Below are 22,687 nucleotides of genomic sequence, written 5' to 3'. Positions count from 1 at the left end.
AGCTCAAAGGTCAACACATCAATTTACAAGAAGCCACCGCCACCCAGCCTGGAATTCTGGGGTCAGCCTGACCTGCAGGCCCTCCCTGCGGACACAAGATTCCACTAAGCAAATCCCCGCCAGCCAGTCGCTGGGTGAACCCGGCATTCGAAGAGGGGAAACTGGAGAGTGAAGCAGGGTTGGTGGGACCAGGCCGGGTCTCTGGAGTGCCCCGGGGCCCCGCTGGGAGGGCCGGAACAGGCTCTGTGGCCTCAGCCAGTGCCCTGGCAAGGGTGCCACTCCCAGGTCAGCTCGGGGCTGGGCCGGCACTCCCGGAGCTTCCGGGGCTGGCCGGGCCCCTTCCGCCAACTCAGTCTTTCTTTAGAGTTGTTAATATCTTTCCATCTGTCCAGGCCCGGTGGGGGCCCCCCTGCCTCTGTGGCTTAGCACTTCCACTCTGGGGCATCCAGAGGCTTCACGGTGTAAATGCCGGTGGCTCCTATCACATGGGGGCTGGGCAGGTGTCTGGCCACTCGACTTCCTGTCCCCCGTCCACCCCTCCCCTGCCAGCTGGCAGCAGGAGGTCTCCAGCTGGCCACGCTCACTGTAGGGAAGTCAGATTTCCAGTCTCCCCCAGGAGGACTGCCCCAGGCTGTGCCCTCTGCCCAGCTTAGCCCTGGCCTCCCTTTATCATGGCTTCATCAAGGTCCCGAAGCCCCATCTAAGCTGTGCCAAGAACTCGGGCCCACCCCCGAGCCACCCCTGAGGCTGGGAGAGCAGCCAGCAATGCGGGGGTGGGGGTGGAAGGGATGGAGGGAGGGACGCACCCAGAACTAGGGAGCCTGAGAGGACGCTGTGCTTGGGTCTACCCACCCATCTCTCCTGCCAGGCTGTGAGCCGGGCCTGCTCCCTTGCAAGTCGCTGCCCAGAACACTTGGCCTGGCCCTGGGCCATGAATAAATGGAGGTGCCAGCATCTTGGGAGTCCGGGGGGCTTTATAGGGGTGGGGGTTTGAGCGTCAGTCCCGGGGGTCTGTGTTGGGGTGAACTCTGGAAGCTTGGCGTGGGGAGGACACTTGTGTTCAGGGTTGTTTAGAGCTGCTCAGGCATGGTTGGACTTGGGGCCTGGGCACCAAGACCCACACGGGGCTGCGGCTGCCCATTGCAGGCAGACGGTCCACCCTTTCCCTGGTGTACACGCCTCCTGTGGGCATCCGGTGGGGGAGGGGTGGCCAAGGCAATCTCAGTGTTTCTGGAATGTAATTTGAGTATTTGGAAGCAAGCACTATGAAAATCTCCGAAAGAAAGTTTAATGACAAATCGGAAACTAACAACAAAACCAAAGTCATCGTTTGTTAGCTGTGTCTGCAGAGGGGAACACGGCAAGGTGAATTCTGATCCAGTAGAATCCGGGCTACGTGCCTGGGTCTGCTTTACTGGAGGGGTGGTGAGACTCTGCCCACACTCTCGGCCACCCCGCCCCCCCCCCCCCAAAGCCCAGTTGGCCTCCGGAGGGGGAAGTGGGGCAGGAAGGTGCTGGCAGTGGGAGGAGCTTTGGTTTTGAACATCTAGACCTGCCTCTGCCTGTTACACACAGGCTCTTGGTAAATCACTGTGCCTCAGTTTCCCATCTGTGGAAGGAATAATAAGCGTGGTGTCTACCACTCAAGGTCAAGGAGGGAAAATGACGTAAGCACCTGTGTTAGTTGGCCCACAGCCCTCGTGGCCATCCACTGAATCATCTATTACGGTGTGCCTCTTCTGCGCCAGGCTCTGGTTGGCAGGGGAAACCAAGGCAGACACGGGGCTCTTCCTGGGATCCGGCTATCCACCTGCCCTGCCAACCTCTCCCTGCAGGAGCTAGGCTGGGCCTCCCTCAGTTCCAGAGGCCAGAGCCTCTTCCCGCCTCTCCCCTCCCCGCCAAGCCTTTGAACTTGTTGGCCCCACGATTCCGAATCCCCCCCTTTCCCTAACACACCCCAACACACCCTTCGGGTCTCCGCTGCCCAGGGGGACACCTTCAGGCACCCCCTCCGTGCATTTGCCCCCTGTGTGGCCGATGGCCTTCTTGAGGTCCACATTCTTCACCGGAGGACTGGAGAAGGGCTCCGGCTCACGCCCGGACTAGCTGTCTTAGGGGTCGCCTTCCCGCTGCGCCTTCGTTTCCAGCGTCAGCGAGAACCGCCACAGTCCCCACCTCCTGGGGGTTGTGGTGGACAGTCCATGAGACAGGGCATCAAAGCCCCGAGCGAGGTGCCTACTGGCCAGTAAAGGCTGTATACGTGCCACTCTCGTTACTGTAATTTTGTAGCCACTATTCTCAGGCTGCGGGGCCCGAAGGGCAGTGCTTCAACCTCTAACCGCGGCGCGACACCTGGAGCGTGCCAGAGCCTCGGCATCCTGCGCACCTGCCTGAGGTCCCGGGGAGGGGGGCGGGGGGCCGCACCTTCGGCGGGGAGGGAAGCGGCGGCGGCCCGGTTTCACGGCGAGCCGGGCAGGCACACAGTAGGTGCTCAAGACACGGCCGGCCTGCTGACGCCGGGAGGCCAGCGGCCTGGTGAGTGCACGCTCCCTCCCACACTACGCGTGGGGATGCTCAGGCTCCCTATGCGGTCGTTAAGGGTGCATGCGCCTCCAACGACACCCACTCTCACAACAAAGAAGCTCGCCTTGCGTGGGGCCACCTCCCCTCGGCGCCACCGGCACCCCGGTGGGCGAGGAGCGAGCCCGCCCACCCGTCCGTCCGCCCGTCCCTCGGCGCTGCCCCCCGTCCGGGCTCAGGAGCTGTTCCCCGGCGGGTGCAGCGGCGCCGAGGGCCCGCACGGGGGAACGGGCGCACAGGCCTCGCAGGGGACGAGAGCGCGCGACGCGGCCCAGAGTCGGGGTGGCGCCCGAGGGGCGCGCGGCGACACCGCCTCCAGCCGCGATTTAAAGGGCAGCGAGGGGCGGAGGGATCCCTGCCGACCCTCAGCGCGGATCCCTCCGCCGCGGGCGAAGCGAGGGGACGACTCGGCTGGGCTCCCTCAAAATTCGCTTTTTGTCCCTCCGCCGCCGGGAGCACCCAGCGAGGAACTCGTTTCCTGCCCGTGTTTCTCCGCCTCCCCCACCCCCCCGCGAGGCCCGTAAAAGCAACAGAGGCGGCAGGGGTGGCGCGAGGCGGCGTGGTGTCCCTCCGCCCGGCCGAGGGCACTCCTTTTCGTGTCCTTCCACCGTTCCCGGGCGGCGTCCGGACGGCTCACCGGGGGCGGCGACGCGTCTGCGGCGCGAGAGGCGAGGCTCCGGGGCTATGAGGTGAAGGCGCCCGGACACCGGCGGCGGCGCGCGCGGCGCCAGGACCCGGGACGCGGACCCCCGGCGGAGGCGGCCTCTGGGGCGCCGCGGCCGCGCGAGAGGCGAGGTGAGGCCGGGCGCGGGGACGCGGGGGCGCGGCGCGGTGGGGGCGGGGGGCTCCGGCCGCGGCTGGGACTTATTTCCCGGCAGCGGATGGAGCGGACGGTGCTGCGGCGGCAGGCGCCGCCATCTTGGATTTTACTCTCCATTTTTCTCGGGAATTATATTTTGGTGATTAATTTTCTGGGGGGCCGGGAAAGTGCCGCCCGGCAGCGCGGATCCCCCCCAGCGCGGCGGCCGGGCCGCGGGGGCCGCGACGCGCCCCGAGGAGGAGCGGGCAGCGCCCGGCGGTGAGCGGGGGGGCAGGCGCGGCGCGGGCGTGCGGGGGCGCCGGGCGGCGGCGACGGCGGCGGGCTGGGGGCGGGCCGGCGGGAGCGGGGGCGCCGGGCCGGGCGGGGGCCGGGGGCCGGGGCGCGGGAGGGGGGGGGCGGCCGGGGGAGGGGCGCGGCGGCGGCGGCGGCAGCGGCGGCGGCTGGGCGGCCGGCCGGCGGCGGCGGCGGCGGGCGGGGGCGCGGGCCCTGCAGTGGGCGCCGCCGCCGGAAGGGAGCGGTAGCGGCCGCCGGGCAGCGCGGGGCCGGGCAGCGCCGGGGCGGCCCGCGGCCGCACGAGGGGAGCAGCCCCGCCGCTCGCGATTGGGGGACTCTGTTTTCCCTCTTCTCCAATGGGCAGCCGTGATCGGGCTCGCCCAATCTGCTACCTCTGCCGCGCTCCACTTCGGGTTGTTTTTGTTTGGGCTCGAGCCTCGATTCAGGGCTCCTCCGGGGCGCGTCCCCCACCCCTCCCCGTTCCTCCGCCGACGGCGGCGCCGGCCTCGGGCCCCCTCGGGCCCCGGCCGTCCTCGCAGAGTGTCGGTTGTCCTTCCGCAAACCCACAGGTGATGGGTATCGGCGTCGCTCCCACCTGCGAGGGGCGGGGAGGGGGGGGGGGACGTGTTTTCAAGGTGACAGCGGGACCCAGCTTGCGGGAATGGTGTGGAAGCACGTTGGACCCGGAGGAATATTCTCGCTCGCTCGCTCTTTGGGCTCCTCTGACCCCGCTCTGGAGCTGTCACTTCCGACCCGTCGAGGGGGGAAGCTAGGATTTGCTAGGGAGGTGGACATGTGTTCTTTGAAGGTGGTGTGTAGGAACTCGCCAGGTGACACGGAGTCCCGCGGCGAGGTCTTGTGTAGAGTAGCGGCAGATGAGTTGGTCGGTCGTGACTGGGGTTCTTCGTCAGGACTTTTTTGGACCTGAGCTGCTTTCAGCTCAAGTACAGTTGAACGTGGGCTTCCAGGTCCGAAGACGGCTGCGTGGGATCGTCAGTGGAAGCAGTTGCCAGCCGAGACTTTTTCCCTGAAGTCTTTGCTATGGAGGACACGCCTGTAACTTTTGAAGATTCATAGTGAAAGCATAAATACTCTGAAAAGGGCCCAGAGCGGGGGGAACATCTTTGCGGGAAATAACCGCCGGCAACTCGTACGTGTTGGAAAACGTAGCTGAAGAGTTACTTGCTGTAGGTACAGGTTTATCTTGTAGCGGAACGTTTGGCCACTTGCAGCGTAGGTGTGTCCCCGTCGCTGTCGGGACGCCGCGTATTCCAGAGTAAAGTCCACAAACGCTTTAATCCCAGCATGTGGGGGAACTCAGGCCCATTTTCCAATTTGTAATCTCTAAACATTCTACATTCTGCTCTCCCTTTCCGAGGCCCTAGCGCCACGAGCTTCCCATGCCTGGCATCTTTTGGTCACATCCTGGCCGGCCTTCCTAGCCCCCTCCCCCGGACCCCCATCCTTCAGAAAGGCCCAGTGAGAGTGTTACCTGCTGGAGGGACCTGCTTACGTCCCTGGACGGTGCAGGGACCAGGGACGGCCGGCTCCGGAGGCCGCACACTTCCTCTGAGCTCCCTGAGCAATTGTTACTTGGTATTGTATTTGGTTACTTGCCTGTCCCTTCAGCTTTCTTGTGAACTTGTGGGGTTATTATTTATTTCCTCTGCCTGGGGGAGGCATTTGATGAAAGTGAATTTATCAGTCTCCAAGTTACTGAGGTTTGTAGCTTGTATTTAGTTTTTGAAAGATGTCAGTTCTGATGTTGCTTGAAAACATTGTCGTTAACAAAGCAACTTAGTTTGAGAGTGAAAGGAGTATTGTGGATACTTAGTCTTCAAGAGAAGATGAGTGGAGGACTCAATTTTGTACCCGTGAACTTCGAAACCAGATTCTTTCAAAAGTCATTTCTAAGTTCTCTCTTACCGGTATGTTCACCTGTCTTCTCAGACCCACTGAACTGCTTTCGTACTTGAACCAGATACCAGTGGGTATCCTGGGGGGAGGTGGAGGAGGGTTGGGGGGTAGGGCAGAGCACGATGTGAAGAAGTGGTCACAGGTTGTTTGCGTGTCCAAGCATGGTGTTTTCTGGGTGGGGGATGCTGGCGTGTCATTTTCCCCTTGGGTCATACAAATCTGGGGTTGAATCTGATTTTTCTCTACATAAGATAATGTGAGAATGTGGCCCGTTTGTGTTGCAAAGACCTGTGTAGCCTGTGAACAGCTCCCCTGTCCACAGGAGTGGCCTTCCTGTGGCTTATGAGCAAATTCTTTTGGATAAACCACGTGGATTACGTTATTTTACATTCTTGCCTACCATACATGAGCTTTATTTCCTCTCCGCTCACCAAAATCCTTCTCCGTGGAGCAAAATTTACAGGACCGTGTTCTGTGTTAGCCCTAGGACACGGTAATTTTTGAGTTTTCCATGCAGCGGACCGTGTGTCTCTGCTCCACTCTGGCACAGTGTTGGTCACATAGATGCACTGAATAAACAGGGAGAGAGCTTGGGGTAGTTTTATCTCAGATACAGCTATATGCAATAGAAAGACATTTTCTTTATAGGATGTAACTTAATTTTTCAGTCTGATTCTTAGTTTTTATTTTGGGGGGGAAAAGCTTATTTTACTGGCCTGTCTTGATGTAGGAAATGGTTTCCATTGCTGTAAGAAGCACAAGCCCACATTATTACAAGATAAAATTAAAACTAGCTAATGCACTTTAAATTGCAATCATTAGGGTGTTCTAAGCATTAGAACACAGTGATTTGAAGAGTAATTTCTTGGGTAGACTGCCAACTTTGAACTCATAAAACAACTTTACATTTGGAGCTCTTAAGTTTGAAATGGGACTTAAGCCTTGAAGTTTTAATTAATGCCTGAGTTCCATTGAACGAGCTGTACAAGGAAGGGGTCCTAGCAAACAGTAGGGAGTGAGTACCCTAGGGCATTGTCTAAAGGGTTTTCCTTAAAAAAGATTTGTTTTTGTTTTTTTTTTTTTAATTTAAGTGGAGGCGCCTGGGTGGCTCAATCAGTTAAGCATCTGACTTCGGCTCAGGTCATGATCTCACGTTTTGTGGGTTCAAGCCCCGCATCGGGCTCTGTGCTGATGGCTCAGAGCCTGGAGCCTGCTTCTGATTCTCTGTCTCCCTCTCTCTCAGCCCCTCTTCCATTCGTACCCTGTCTCTCTCTCTCTCTCTCTCTCTCTCTCAAAAATAAATAAAACGACAACAAAAAAGACTTTTAAATTTAAGTGATCTCTACACCCAATGTGGACCTTAAACTTATGGCCCCCAGATCAAGAGTGGGAAGCTCTACTGACTGAGCCAGCCAGGTGCCTCTGTCTAAAGGATTTAAAAAAAATTTTTTTTTAACGTTTTATTTATTTTTGAGAGAGAAAGAGTGTGCGTGTGGCACTGGGGAGGGGCAGACACACACACACACACACACACACACACACACACACACACACACACACACAACCCGAAGTAGGCTCCAGGTTCCGAGCTATCAGCACAGAGCCTGACATGGGTCTCAAACCCATGAACAGTGAGATCATGACTTTAGCCAAAGTCGGATGCTTAACCAACTGAGCCGCCCAGGTGCCCGGGATTTTTGTTTTTATGTGTATTTGTTTTCGGAGTGAGTGGGTGTGCATGTGTGTGAGAGTGGGGGAGGGGCAGAGAGGGCGAGAAAGAGAATTCCAAGCAGGCTCCGCACTGTTAGTGAAGAGCCTGACACGAGGCTTGGTCCCACAAACCATGAGGTCACTACCTGAGCCCAAATCAAGAGTTGAACGCTTAACCAACTGAGCCACCCAGGTGCCCCTAAAGGGTTTTTAATGAGGGAAAGTTTAACACCTTTCTTTAAAATCTTCCTACCAACTCTACATCGTCCCCTCCCCCCCACACACCCCAGATTCTACAGATCTGTTTTTACTTTAGTTATTATTGCAATCCCTTTTCTTCCCCCTAATTTGGTATTTCCTAGAATATAGAAGTCTTGGCTGAGAGGAAAGGTCATTCCTGACCAATATCTAACCCTGTATTTATTAACGTGATCTGAGTTTCTCTTTTCCGAGTCAAATGGAAGAAAGTACTTATCACTTACAAATCTATTTTGATCAACAGACATATTCCCAAATTTTCATAACATATACCTTCATTTAACTGCATGACAGGATTTTAGTAAAACCTTGGATTGCAAGTAACTTGTTCTGGAAGTGTTCTGCAAGACAAGCAAACATTTCGAATAAATTTCAACTTGATAAATGAGCAGTGTCTTGCAGTACGAGTAGTATGTGATGCCAGATGTCACATGATCCCAAATGAGCCAATGTTTCTTGAAATTCGCTTTGATACACAAGTGCTTTGGACTACAAGCGTGTTTCCTGAACGAATTATGCTTGCCAACCAAGGTTTTACTGTATTTTAATTTTTTTTAAGTTTATTTTGAGAGAGACTGCATGTGCATACATGAGTGGGGGAGGGGCAGAGAGACAGACAGACAAAGAGAATCCCAAGCAGGCTCTGTGCTGACAGCACAGAGCCCAGTGGAGGCTCGACTCACAAACTGTGAGATCATGACATGAGCCAAAACCAAGAGTCAGACATTCAACTGACTGAGCCACCCAGGTGCCCTGATTTTTACTGTTTTAAAGGAATGCCATGGGGAGAATCCATCCATACAGAAAAGACTCATAACCTTATTTTTGTAAAGCTGCATTAATGTCTAGCGTTAGCTTAAAACAACTTTTGAGGGGCGCCTGGGTGGCGCAGTCGGTTAAGCGTCCGACTTCAGCCAGGTCACGATCTCGCGGTCCGTGAGTTCGAGCCCCGCGTCGGGCTCTGGGCTGATGGCTCAGAGCCTGGAGCCTGTTTCCGATTCTGTGTCTCCCTCTCTCTCTGCCCCTCGCCCGTTCATGCTCTGTCTCTCTCTGTCCCAAAAATAAATAAAAACGTTGAAAAAAAATTAAAAAAAAAAAACAACTTTTGACACCCATATTGCTTGGAGGCAGTGAGTTAGAGTGGATATGTTATTTTTATATAGTTGGTGATGGAACCAGGAACCATTTGCATTCTAAAACATTCTCACAAGAGGAAGAAAAAAAGTCACTAATTTCTGTAGTCATTGATGCTCTCAATTATGTTTTGCTCTAAATTATGGTTTGCTTCACAGTTTTGCATCCGTCATGCTAAAGGGTTCCTAGAACCAGTTTGGCCACTTACTGCCTCTGGCTTCCGCCGGTGCCAGCCAGATTTTGGGCTGTCGGATGTGTGTGAGAGACAGACTCAGACACTACACAGTCTTCTAGCGTTGTGTGCAATTATGACTACATTACATATAATTCTGGAGCTGGATGAAGGACCGTTGGAGTAAGAACCAGTACCTATGTTTCAGTCTGCTCTGTCATTACTTATATAAGACATTGGGCCAAGCCTCAGCTTTGTCAACTGAACTTTAATCTCGAGATCCCTTACGATTCTAAATTACATTTTATCTTTTACATTTAATTGCTATCCTATTTTCTTAACTTCTAAGGGCTATCTTAATATTTTGACATCTCCCAAGCACCTGGGTGGCTCAGTCAGTTGAGTGTCCGACTCTTGACCTCAGCTCGGGTCTTGATCTCAGGGTGGAACCCATGCTGGGCATGAAGTCTACTTAAAAAAATTTTTTTTTCTTATATCTCTAATTGGTAAGACATAGTTCATCTATATATCCTATGTAGTTTTTCCTTTTTTTTTTTTTTTTGAAATGTTATTGAATTGATCTGTGGCTTACAGTCAGTTGGGTTTTAGAATTGAGAGACTAGAGCTTATCAGTGGCTCCAAAAGCTTGATGGCTTCTACTTCTGCACGGCTCCTATTTGTAAGTCGCATCTCTACAAGATGTCTTTGTTTTCTGTTACAATAGTACACAGAAGAAAAAGCAAACAGACGTAGGGGAGCATTCCCTAGTGATAAGCCTCTTTATTTATGGGTGATGCACATGTGGCTCAAGTATTGGAGTAAACCCCAGACGTCAGTTCAAACACTAGGGTTTTAGAGCCAGCCTTACCATCAAATAGCAATTTGACTTCAGGAAAACAACTTTGTCTCTGAGCTTCAGCCATCTCATTTGTAGTGTCAGTATCCGTCTCACCTGCCTCAAAGGATTGCCATGCCGGTGAACCCTGTCATGTGTTAGGGTGAAACAGGCACCTGTGTTTTAACTTGAGCATCTTTATCAGGACTCCTGCCCAGCAGAATTTCCTTGATGGCATTGGGATTGCCTCGCAGGCAGAAGGCCCCTTCAGGGAAGGGTCATCCCTCTTTCCGCTACTGCACCTTTCTGCCCTCTTCTTCAGATACCCAATTTTCACGGGCTTCCCTTTGGATTTGCATGGTCTCCTACCCTGTTAACCATGCCCGATGTTCCTAAAAGCTGAAGCTCACATGCGCCCTCTAGCGTTCCACGGACACAACCAGTATTCCAGCACCACGAACAGTGCCCGCCTGATGGCTCCCAGTAGGTTCTTGATAAATGCTGGATTCTACGTCTGCAGAATGATTCATTTTGTCTGTCTGATTTGTAGAACAAGGGTGCAGTAACTGATACAGCGTAATGATCTCTGAGGAGTATTTTTATTTTCAAGGAAATGCTTATGATATTGCATGATGTGGAGCGATATGTATTTTTAGCAAGAAAACCAACCTACTCTTAGGAAGATGAAGTTCTCCCCACTGAGGAGTAAAGGGGGGCCTGATCCTTCAGCTAGTGAACCAGTGGAGTCTGGGGCTAGAGAGGCCATATGGAGACCTCTCTGCCCTTCAAAAGAGAAAAACAAACCTCACTCAGGGTCCAAGAGGATTTAGACAAAGCCAGTTGCCTCAGAAAATATTTGGTGCTTGCATGTAAATAGGTACCAGGAGTGTTTTTGACACCCCCCCCCAAAAAAAAGGTGATTTTTTTTCTATATATGTGCTCTTTATTTTCCCTGATTATCCAATGTCAAGTCTGTTCCCACATTATTCTCTTTCCCAACATCCTATTTGTTCCCTTTAAGGCTCTTCCTGGAATTTGTGGTTTCATACTTACTGGGTTGTTTCTCTTTCCACACTGTCCTCTGAGCTCCATGAAATTAGGAACCGTGCCTCTTTTGTTCTAGGTTCTTACTCTTCAAATACGGGGCCGAGTATGTTTAAGATTTTGTCTGCATCAGGATTGTACCGCTTCCTTCATAGTGTCGAGGGTGTACGGGCTCGTAACCCAGCCTTGGCTTAACTTGTTTCGGATTCTCTAGGGCCTGCTCTCATTTGTAAAATGGGGATGATAGCGGGGGTGTTGTGTATGTCATTGTGCACGTTTGATACTTTAACTGTATGGAGAGTGCACGTTGCAGAACGTAATGTTTTTATTCAGTGTTAACAAGCACGTGGAAAGGGGCTGTGGCGGGTGTAAGTGACATGGGCATACAGGTGCCAGCACAGTTCTCCGATGCTGGTAAGAGCAATCTTGTGAAAGTGGTGCCTGGAAAAGAGAGCTGAGAGGGCTCTCTGTCGTGGCGGGGACTGCCAGGCCACCCCTGCCGCGTTCTTTTCTTCGCTCGTGTCTTGAGCAGACGTTTACTTAGCTGTGTGTTGGACGATGTGCCAGGCCCCTAACTGCACTCATCCCCAAACTAAGCGGGTGCTGCTTTGCAAGACCCCCGTTTCTCTCCCAGTGTGTGCCTCTTGCCCGTTGTATTTCTTCTCTCTTCCCTCTTCCTTTCCTTCCATTTAACTGCCCATGATAAAACTCAAGTTTTTTTTTTTCCTTTGGGTTCATGTATTGGTAGCATATTATCTTGTCAGAAGTGAATTACTTTGGGCAGGGAATTTATCTCCTGAGCCTGTTTCTTTCAGTCCAAGGCAAAAAGCTCTGAAGTTCTGTGATTCTTTGAATTGAGAGAATGTTGAAATGCTTGGGAACCTGTAAAGTCCTTTTGTTAACATTACCGTCTTAACAGCCCCCACTTTTCTCCTGAATTATGATGTCTTATGAGCACTTCACTTGGGTTGTGACCCCCTTCTCAAATTTAGCACATTTAAGCTTTCTCATCTTTCCTATAAACCTGTTCCGTCTTTAGTCCCTAATTCAGTTAATGGCAGTCTTGCAGTCTCCCCAGCTAGAGACTTCTGACCTGTCTTAAATTCCTTTCTGGTCCTCACCACCTGTGTCTGATTTGTTACCAAGTCTTGCCAACCTTCCATGTGAAACACCAGAGCTTTTTCTCCACTGTCCACTGGTCTTGTTGATTTAATTTCCTCTCTGCCTCCAGTCACGTGCATTTTACCACTAGGATACTTCACGGAGTACAGTTGAACAAATTCTGCAACCTTTCCTCTGTATAACCCCCCCCCCCCAAAAAAAAGAAGTTCCTGTTTCACAGGATGTGAGAATTAAATGGTAATGAGTGAAGGGAGTATTATTTATTTTTTTTAAAGTGGAGTTACAGTGGGGTGCCTGGCTGGCTGAGTCGGAGGAGCACTTGACTTCTTCATTTCGGGGCTGTGAGTTCAAGCCCCACGTTGGGGTAGAGATTACTTAAAGTCTTGAAAAAGAAAGTGGAGTTGCAGTAAGGAAAAAATGTTTCACCAGAAACACATCAAGCGGGATTCCACTGTAACAAAATCTGTAGTCCCTCTGGTTGTTGACGTGTGAAGGTGTAGTTTGGTATGATTTGTAATCATACATTGTTGCCAGAGTCACATTCCTTCTCTTCTCTTCCCTTCCCTTCTCTTCGGGAGCAGTACGACAAGCAAGGCTGGTCTCTGTTCTGTAGCATAAATCTGGTATTTTTTTATTCTCTTGAAAATTTGTATTTCTTTTCATGGGTATGGTGATACGATATTTTTCTTGAGAGAGTCATAACTCTAGGATAAGGAATGGAGGGCAAATTTCTGCTTGATTTTTTTTTTTTTTTTTTTTAAGTTTATTTAGTTGAGAGAGAGAATACCAAGCAGGCCCAGTGCTGTTAGCACGGAGCCCAGCGCGGGACTCAAACTCCCAAACCGTGAGATCATGACCTGGGCAGAAACCAAGAATCAGATGTTTAAACGACTGAGCCACCCAGGTGCCCCATTTGCTTGATTGTTTTAAGTTTTGTGAACAATGCGGCAACCTGTCTGACCCTCTGTTTCCGTGTTTGTTGCCTGAAAAGAGGGGACAGTTGGAGATCTTTATTTTATTAGCAATTTCTGCTTGTTAAATCCTGTGCCAAACCAGGGAGGTAGGCCCTATTTTCATTGTACTCATGAGGCATTTGTGAGGTTGAATGACCTGTCCATGGCTGTACTGCTGGAGGGTAATGAATGGGGCCGGAGCGGAACCTAGGTGCATTGACCCCCCCATCCATCGAGAGCCACATCCTGAACCCTCTGTGCTCTGCCCCTTGCAGGCTTAGTCTTGGCCTTTAAGACCTGGCCCAAGAGTCACCTTTTGGAAGTTTTTCGTCACCCTTGTCTTTGCCCTGTGAGAATGGATTGATTGTTCTTTGTTCTACTTAACTCCTATCTTCTGAGGAATTATTGGCTGTACTTACAGACTTTTGACACTAGGTGGCATCTGTTTATAGAAAAATAAAGTGCTGTTTGGGTCTTAGGGAAGAGTAACAAAGGAAGCATCCTTGATTTCATTTATAGGCTCTACTAGGTAAGCAAATGGGTCAGATGTGGAGAGATGGGGAAGCAGGTTGTTTTGTTTCTGTGGAATTTCTCCCGACAACCGCATCAGCTAACACCTTTATTTTGGAAATGCTACTGAGACAATTGGAGACACGAATCCTTTGTTGTGATACATATCGGATGTGGATAAATAAAGACTGATGAATCAGTACATTTCATACTACAACCATCAGAGACGGGTTGATTACACACTGAGTCGCAGATCAGTGGCCGAATAAGTGGGTTTAAGTGTTGTGATGTCTGCTCGTGGACTTACCAGGAGTGCATGTTTTGCTGTTTCAGATGTTCTGCTAAGTGAAAAATCTCCTCTCTGGGTTTTAACTTTCGTTTTTATTGTAAAATGTTTACATGAATATAAACAAATGTGCAATCGTAACACTTCTACGGAAGGTCTTGGTTATCTGGGGTTAAAGCAGTGCCTCAGCAAAATGTGTGATTGAGATGCTAGCTTTATCTTCAAAATCTGTATCTCTCTCTCTGTAGCCATGATTTATAATGGCAGTTGAAGGGGGAAATAACCGTTTTTATTTTTTTATTTAAAAACATTTTTTTTAACGTTTATTTATTTTTGAGACAGAGGGAGACAGAGTATGAACGGGGGAGGGGCAGAGAGAGAGGGAGACACAGAACACGAAACAGGCTCCAGGTTCTGAGCTGTCAGCCCAGAGCCCGACGCGGGGCTCAAACCCACGAACCGCGAGATCGTGACCTGAGCCGAAGTTGGACGCCTAACCGACTGAGTCACCCAGGTGCCCCATGATAACCGTTTTTAAAAGTATATTTAAAACAACTTTTTAAAGGTGTTTATAAGTTTTTCCTGTGATACGTTGCAATTTTATGTGTTTTGGGGGTCTGGTAACTGTAAAGCATTTTTCCTTCGGTTTACTTTGTCAGGTCTCTGTATTAGTTTCTTGTGGCTGCTGTAACAAACTGCCACAAATCTGGTGTTAAGACAGCAGCAGTGTATTCTCCGCTGGGGAGGCCAGAAGTTCGCCCGCTGTTTCACAGGGCCAGCCAAAATCAAGGCGAGGTATGGCTCCCCCTCCCCTAGCTTGCACGGCCTTGCCTCTCCTGTCAGATCTCCCTCTGCTGCCCTCTTGTAGGGCCGCTTGTGATAGCATTGAGAGCCCACTCAGATAACCTGTTTCGTTTCAGAACCCATAACTTAACTGCCTCTCCAAAGAACCTTTGCTTTATAAACCTTCACAGGCTCCAGATTAGGACCCGATATCTTTGGGGACCGTTTTCCAGCCTACTATAGTCTCCTTTGTAGCAGTTAGCACTACCATTTCAGCATGATTCATGATCCCGTCTCTGGCCATCATTTTATCCTGAAAGGGGGTGGGTGGAGCATTACGATGCATTGTGGGAAATTGCTCCCAGTCTGGCGCCATCTCTTGCCGCATCAGAAGGGCCTTTACCACCTGAGGCTGCCTGGAGATGCTGTTAAGTTGGCTGAAGCAAAACGCTTGATCGCTTTGACTCTACAAAACCTGGGGAAAAAGAAGAAGTGATACTTACTCGTCTGACGTCGCAAATGACACTTCTTTCTGACAGTATTTATAAGAGCAAGCTGTAAGGTTACAAGTCTGATCATAAATTCACGATAGTTTTCTCGAGTGCTTAACTGTCTTGTCAAAATGTATTCTAGGCTTAGCGTGTTGTAACGTGGGATATTGATCACACGTGGTTCTGATAGATTTGCAGGGGCTTCTTATATTGGCCTGATAGTATGAATTATTATTTTAGAATTCCGTGGGACCTTGGATATCTATTGATTACAGATGGATTTGGCATAATTTGATAAAGAGATTTGCAATTCTTTGATATATCATGGTGGAGTCCTTTTGTAACTTTAGATTCAAAAGAAAGTACTAATCACCAGTTGGCCTGTATGTAGCAGTTAGGTTTGAGCCTAAAAAGGGAGATGTGATAGGAACGGACCTGTGGTTTGTTGAGCCTTGTGCTAGGTTCCAGTGACCCCAGAGTGCACCTTAGCTAGCATCCGCTGCAGTGGGAAAGCCAGGTGTCGTCACGTAATTACACGAAGAAGCGAGGACAGTTGAAAGAGAAAGCTTCTAAGAAGGCAGCCTGTGGGACGGAGGGCTGGGGGTGGGGGGACTGATGGGCAGCCTGACGGCATCCCAGGTACAGAGCCCGTGTACACGCCTAGCACACTAGAGGGATGAGGCCCCGGGCTGTGTCTGGAGGTCCGGCTGGAGCGCGGGGAGAGGGGCAGGGCCGCACCATGCAGGACCTTTTGGGGATCAGCAAGGCAAGTTGTGTTACTGGTAGTTCTTAACAATTTCCAGATACTACTTGTGTTTCTGCTATTGCACGGAGGTTGGACATGTGAGGCCCCAGAAGGGAAATTGGATTTTTACTTCACTGGTGGGTTGCACTGACCCTAGCCTGTGCAGTCACTGCTGGCCCCGGGGGTGGGGGTGGGGGGGACACTTTTGTTCTTTGGGGGGGGGGGCTGTTTTCTCTCTGGACAGTGCTTTCTTTCATTTTTATGCTTTTGTGTTTGTCTTCCTTGTGCTTATTTTAACAATAAAGCTCCAGGGAGGCTGCGACTGTGGTACTGGAATATCACGGTCTCTAAGCAGAGGCGTCAGAAACTTGTGGAAGTATTTCAGTCACGTGTTAGACTTCCCTGATGTTTGAATTGCTATAATTAAGATTTTAGAAATTGGCTTTGACGACATACATAAAAATGATGCAGAAGGATTTTTGTGATGTCTGTCTTATTTTCCTTTTAATATCTCTGTGTTCAAATTTTTATTATAAAAGTAATACATGCTCATTTTGAGAAGTTGAACCTTGTGAAAGATATACCGCGTAACAAAAAAATTGCTTGTGATCTCATTCTCCGGAGATAATTCTGTTAGCTATTTGGTGTTTCAGATTGTTTTCTTAGGATATTGTAGCTGAATCACTTGAAAATTGTTTGCTCTGTTTTTTCTCAGTAAAGTTTTTGAAAAGTCCTCTGGCAGGCTTTTATTTATTTATTTTTTAATCCTGCTTTTTAAAAATGTGTGTAGGGGCGCTTGGGTGGCTCAGTTGATTAAGTGTCAGACTCTTGATTTCAGCTTGGGTCATGATCTCACAATTGTGGGATTGAGCCCCACATCAGACTCCACACTGAGCATGGAGACTGCTTAAGATTAAGATTCTCTCTCCCTCTCTCTTCTGCCCCTCCCCCCTGCTAGCACTCTCTCTCTTTCAAAATAAATAATAAAGATAAACCTTAAAAACGTGTGCTACCTTCTCAACCACATGGGACTTGTTTCTTTGCCATTGGATAATTTCTCGAAGATAAACTGAGACAAGTTCAACATGTAGTCTGGTTAGAGAATTTTTTTTTTTTTTTTTAAATTTTTTTTTTCAACGTTTATTTATTTTTGGGACAGAGAGAGACAGAGCATGAACGGGGGAGGGGCAGAGAGAGAGGGAGACACAGAATCGGAAACAGGCTCCAGGCTCTGAGCCATCAGCCCAGAGCCTGACGCGGGGCTCGAACTCCCGGACCGCGAGATCGTGACCTGGCTGAAGTCGGACGCTTAACCGACTGCGCCACCCAGGCGCCCCTGGTTAGAGAATTTTAAAAAAAAAATTTTTTTTAAACGTTTATTTATTTTTGAGACAGAGAGAGACAGAGCATGAACGGGGGAGGGTCAGAGAGAGAGGGAGACACAGAATCCAAAACGGGCTCCAGGCTCTGAGCCATCAGCCCAGAGCCCGACGCGGGGCTTGAGCTCATGGACCGTTAGATCGTGACCTGAGCCGAAGTCGGACGCTTAACCGACTGAGCCACCCAGGCGCCCCTTTTTTTTTTTTAATGTTTGTTTATTTTCACAGAGACAGACAGAGAGAGAGAGAGACGGACCATGAATGAGTGTGGGAGGGGCAGAGAGAGAGGGAGACAGAGGATCCCAAGCAGGCTCCATGCTGCCAGCACAGAGCCCGACTTGGGGACTGATCTCACGAACTGAGATCGTGACCTGAGCCCAAATCAAGAGTCAGATGCTCAACCGACTGAGTCACCCAGGCTCACCTGGTTAGAAAATTCCTGATGGTGTCACAGGAATTATATTAAAATTCTTGATTTATTCAGAGTCATTGTTTTCATTTTACTGACAGTTTTTAAAATTCTGGTTTGTGTTTAAGACATTCAAGTAGGAAAGGATTGGAACAGAGTTTTCAAATTGAGCATGAGCAGTTAAGTCAGAAGTCACTCAACAGTCCATAACCCCTTGTGTGCCCATAAAGGGACAATGGAAGGAGAGAAGGACATTGACGTTTGTTGATGCTCTGTCACTGCTGGAACAGTGCAGGCACTTGATGTGAACCAAGCACATTTTCTGTGAAACAACTCTGCTTTGCTTTGAAAATTTTTTAAGTATTGGGTTTTTTGTTTGGTTGGGTTTTTTTTTTTTCCAATTATAAATAGATTTGCTGTAAACATTTGGAGGGTAAATTTTTTTATGTTCCTTTCATTCCCCCAAAGATAGGGAATGCTGTTGGTGATTTGAAATGTGTGGTGTGCCTCTTACCTTAGTGGTATTATCATAGGAAGTTTCCTCTTTTTTTTTTTCTTTATAAACTTCTTTGTAAATTCTTTTTTATGTTTATTTATTTTTGAGAGAGACAGAGACAACGTGAGTGGGGGCAGGGGGGTGGAGCAGAGAGACTCCCAAGCAGGCTCCATGCTGTCAGCACAGAGCCCAATGCGGGGCTCGAACTCAGGAAACTGAGATCATGACCTGAGCTGAAACCAAGAGTCAGACACTTCACCAACTGACCACGCAGGCACTGTAAACATTTTTTATTTTTGAGTAATCTCTACACACACCGTGGGCCTTGAACCACCACCCCGAGGTCAAGTCATGTACTCCACCAGCTGAGCCAGCCAGGTGCCCCTAAAAAGTTTCCTCTTTAAATACAACTGTAAGTCTTTAAATATTGTCCTCTTGGAGTGCAGGTCTTTTAAAAAAAATTTTATTAACGTTTATTTATTTTTGAGAGAGGGGATGGGGGGAGACAGAGCATGAGCGGGGAAAGGGCAGAGAGAGGGAGTCACAGAATCTGAACCAGGCTCCAGGCTCCGAGCTGACGGCACAGAGCCCAGTGCAGGGCTCGAACCCATGAACCGTGAGATCATGACCTGAGCCGAAGTCAGACTCTTAACAGACTGAGCCACCCAGGGGCCCCGTCGACCCTTTTTTTTAAATCCAGGGTTGATGGTAGAATCTGAAGAATCTGAATTCCTTCCCCACCTGTTGGTCCAGTGAAGCCACGTGAAGTGAATCTTCCTTTCCGGTTGACTTCAGAGTGGGTGAACCTCTCAGGGACACGTACTGGCTGTCCCCGAGTGCTGCCTCAACCGCCCTTCCTTAGAGCCTGCTTGCACCGTTCTTGTTCTTGTGAGCACTCTGGAAAGTAGAGGGAGCCGAGCTTGTGCAGCCCCCTCAGGAACGCCCTGTTACGCTCAGGTGCTCTTTGTTATTCCTTTAGAAAAGGAATCTTTTTTTTTTTTTTAATGTTTTTATTTATTTTTGAGACAGAGGGAGACAGCATGAGCAGGGGAGGGGCAGAGAGAGAGGGAGACACAGAATCGGAAGCAGGCTCGAGGCTCTGAACCGTCAGCACAGAGCCCGACGCGGGGCTCGAACTCACAGACCGCGAGATCGTGACCTGAGCCGAAGTGGACGCTCAACCGATTGAGCCACCCAGGCGCCCCGGGAATCTGTTTAAAAACTTGTTGTTAAAAAAGAGCCATATAAACTCTGAAGGCATGCTGATCTCAAATTAACCTTCCTTTCATCTCCCTCCCCTGAGTTTAATTTACATGTATTCTTTCGGTCACATGCAGCTTTCTCTCATTTGAAACAAATGACACAGGACTTAGGACTCTTTCTGTTCATTATTCCCTATGTTCCCCTCTGCCATCTAACTCTTTCCCCACGAGCCCATGTTTCAACACTTCACGTCTGTTCTCAGATCGTCAGCGGCCCATCTTGCCCTTGAGTTTTGATGCGTGAAAGAGCTTTGCCCTGTGAGCGTCTGCGGCCCGTGCCCGAGTCGGTCACGCGCTTCCTGAAGCGCTGGTCCCTGTTTGCTCTTTGCTTTTCCTCCCTGACTAGTTGCTCCTTTCAGTTGCCGTTGCTGCTGGGTCCTGGTCTGAGGGCGGCTCCCTGTGTCCTTAGCCTTCTTTCACCTGCACTCACCCCCTGGGTGATTGCATCTTGTCCCGTTAGGGCACCGGCCAGCCTGGACCAGTACTCCAGGCCCTTAGGTCCAGCGGCCCGTCTGGCGTCTGTCTCTCCTGGGCATCTCGAACATGACCGAAACTCAACTCCTGCGCCCCGACCCCTGCCAAAACCTGAGCTGCCTGTAGTCCTTGCCACCTCTGTAAATTCTGTGCTTCAATTTGGAGGCCTGTTAGAGTCCCCTCTTTCCCACGGTCCGCTTTCCCACGGTCCGCTTGCAGATCCTGTCTATCTGCGAACCTTCAGAAAAGATCCCAAAACCAGTGACTTCTTGCCACCCGTGCTGCCCCAGGCCACTGGTTCATTGCAGTAGCCTCTTAACTGGTGCTTTCTCTCGTGTTCCCCACTTATTACTGGCTTCATTAGATCTGCTTTTTAAAAAGCATTTATCTGTGAGCTTTCCTCCACATAGCAAGCGGCTAGTGTGGGCCTTTAAAATTGTAACTTAGGGGCGCCTGAGTGGCCCAGTTGGTTGAGCGTCCAACTTCGGCTCAGGTCATGATCTCACAGTCCGTGAGTTCGAGCCCCGCGTCGGGCTCTGGGCTGACAGCTCAGAGCCTGGAGCCTGCTTCGGATTCTGTGTGTCCCTCTCTCTCCACCCCTCCCCCACTCATGCTCTGTCTCTCTGTCAAAAATAAATAAACATTAATTAAAAAAAAAAATTAAAATTGTAACTTAGACCACGTCAGTCCTGCTTTCCATCTCCCTGAGAGTCCATGCCCAGGTGTCAGCAGTGGCTTTGACACTCTCCGTTACATGTTCTGGCACCCCTTCCGGTCTCCCTCCTGCCCCCTCCCTGCTTACCCCGCCGCAGCCACGCTGGACTCTGTGCTGGTCCCCTGCACACCCTCTGCTGCCTCCCCTTCCCACCCCTGTGTCACCTGAAACACTCCCTGCCACTTAGAAACCGCTTGATTTTCTCCAAGGTGCTGGCATTTAATTGCTAATTTGTTACTTCCCAGCGATTTTTTCATTAGAATGTAAGCACAGATGAGGGCAGAAACCTGGTTTTGTCCTTTGCTGTATCCCCCGGGCCTGGAACCGGAATGTAATAGATGTCTAATGATTTTCCTGATTTACGCACTTGACCCTTGAACCCCCTGTGTGGTCAGAATTCCACATACAACTTTTGACTCCCCAAAAACTTAGCTACCAACAGTCTACTGTTGACTGGAAGCCTTATCGACAAAATAAATGGTTAACGTGAGTTTTGTATATTACGTGTATGATACGCTGTATTCTGCAATAAAGCTCCAGAAGGTGTGATTGAGAAAATCCTAAGAAAGAGAAAACACATTCACAGTGCTGGACTGCATTTATCGGGAAAAAATTGACACAGAAGTGGATCCATGTTGTTCAGGGGTCAACCATATTGGGGAATCGGAACAGAGGGGGATTTGGCATCGTTACTCCATTTAAGGAGTGACCGCTACCCTTTGAAATTTTTTTTTTCTGCCAATTTTGCGGTGAATTTCAGGTAATTCTTACTTCTGAATACAGTGGCCAGTTGGTTCAGACGCTGTCAACCAAGCCAAGTCCATGGTGGTATTTGTGAGCCAGCTGTTCCCCGGGCCAGAGAGACCGCACCCTTGCTGATGTTGGGGGCGTGCGGCCGCTGTGGGAGCCGTGAAAGGCTTTAGGCTTTGCTGGCCTCCCCATGTTTCTCCACCGGCTACTACGATGTCAGCTGTGTGAGCTTTTGGGATTCCGTCTCCACCTTTAACATGTAAGTATTCTTTCAGCTTGTGGTCTTAGAGGAAAGATGGCACCGACGGGAAGAGTCCGCACTCAGGAGGCCAGAACAGACAAACAGCGACCTCATGATTAGTAGGGCATACGTTCATTTTGAGCTAGAAATTTATAAATAGCCCCCAAATTCTGATAGTTTCGCTAGAACTGCTTTTTACAAAACACTTCATTTGTGAGCTTAAGTAATGTCTTTTGCCTTAACGGTAACTGCCGCCGTCTGGACAAGGGGACCAGGGGACCAGGGGAGCGTGTGGGAGCCTCGGCTAGAAAGTATCCAGGCGGGCAGTGTAGTCATACCAGTGAAATTCAGCCATGTTCTGTGATTGACGGCGTGATACCTTAGTATCTTAAAAGTTCAAACAAAATAGTATCGGTTGACTGCAATAGAAGTGAGACTGGAGGGGCGCCTGGGGGGCTCACTCGGGGCTTCGGCTCAGGTCGTGATCTCACGGTCCCCACGTCGGGCTCCGCGCTGTGTGAGGCACGCCTGAGATTCTCTCTCTCTGCCCCTCTCCTGCTCGCACACACTCTCTCTACAACAAAACGAAACAAAACTTGTAAAAAATGAGGCTTGAGGTTATGAATTTGCTTCAGTTTGGATGGATCATTAATCCTCACCCTCATTTCATTGAAGTTACGTATAATTTCTGTGTTCCACGCACTGGGCTGAAGTGTGCTGCTAAAATGACTTCTTGGCGAACTTTTCTTAATTCTCAGGGAAAAAAATTGGTCGAGAGGTCTAATGTCCTCAGATTAAAATTTTGGCCTGTGTTCTCTGCCCTGTCAGATGAGCTAGTGGATGAGGAAGTAACTGAGAACAATAGCTTTCACACCGAGTTGAGTCACAGTCACCTGGAGGGCTTATTAAAAGCAGGTTGCTGGATTTCACCCCAGGTTTTCTGCTTTTTATCTGAGTGAGAATCTCAGTTGGGACTTAAGTGGAGAGATTACTTACTGTTCCTTTTGTCCCTTAAATCTCTCCGAAGCCACGTTGCTCTTTTCTGTTCCATGTGTAGTTCTATTTTATGTCTCATCATCGAGGGATATCAGGACTCCTGAGTCCTAAAAACACATTCTCCACGAGTTGTGTGTTCCGTGAGGGCGTTCTCGAGATGGGCTTCCTCAAGGACCAGATGCACCTCGCTGGTCCTGGTCCTGTCCTGGTCCTGTGAAGGTGCAGACTCGGGGCGGAGGCGGGAGGGCGGGTGGTAGGGAGGCGCGCGAGTGGCGGCAGTCACGTCTTAAGGAGAGGACTCGAGAGGGTCAGGTTATAACTGTGGTATTTTA

At 50.1% G+C, this 22,687-nt stretch overlaps 1 protein-coding gene across 5 annotated transcripts in view; it reads left to right on the top strand.

Moving 5' to 3' along the window:
* Positions 1-3,042: 3,042 nt before the first annotated feature.
* KMT5B (lysine methyltransferase 5B) overlaps positions 3,043-22,687 on the top strand; it is a 59,381-nt gene continuing 39,736 nt past the window's right edge. For 2 of the 5 annotated variants that reach the window (XM_047072354.1, XM_047072353.1), the window contains exon 1: positions 3,492-3,658. Coding sequence is in view for 1 of the 5 variants with exons in the window: in XM_047072355.1 (XP_046928311.1) it covers positions 21,376-21,377 (2 nt within the window). In the remaining 4 variants the exon portion in view is untranslated. Of the gene's footprint in view, positions 3,376-3,491; positions 3,659-20,335; positions 21,378-22,687 lie in introns of those variants that run through there. The other 3 variants (XM_047072357.1, XM_047072358.1, XM_047072355.1) reach the window with 3 other exon arrangements.

Source organism: Lynx rufus, unplaced genomic scaffold, assembly GCF_022079265.1.
Source record: "Lynx rufus isolate CCGP_SWC_20201006 ecotype Redwood Valley unplaced genomic scaffold, mLynRuf1.p SCAF_9, whole genome shotgun sequence".
NCBI lineage: Eukaryota > Metazoa > Chordata > Mammalia > Carnivora > Felidae > Lynx > Lynx rufus.
This window is presented reverse-complemented; position numbering and strand designations above follow the sequence as displayed.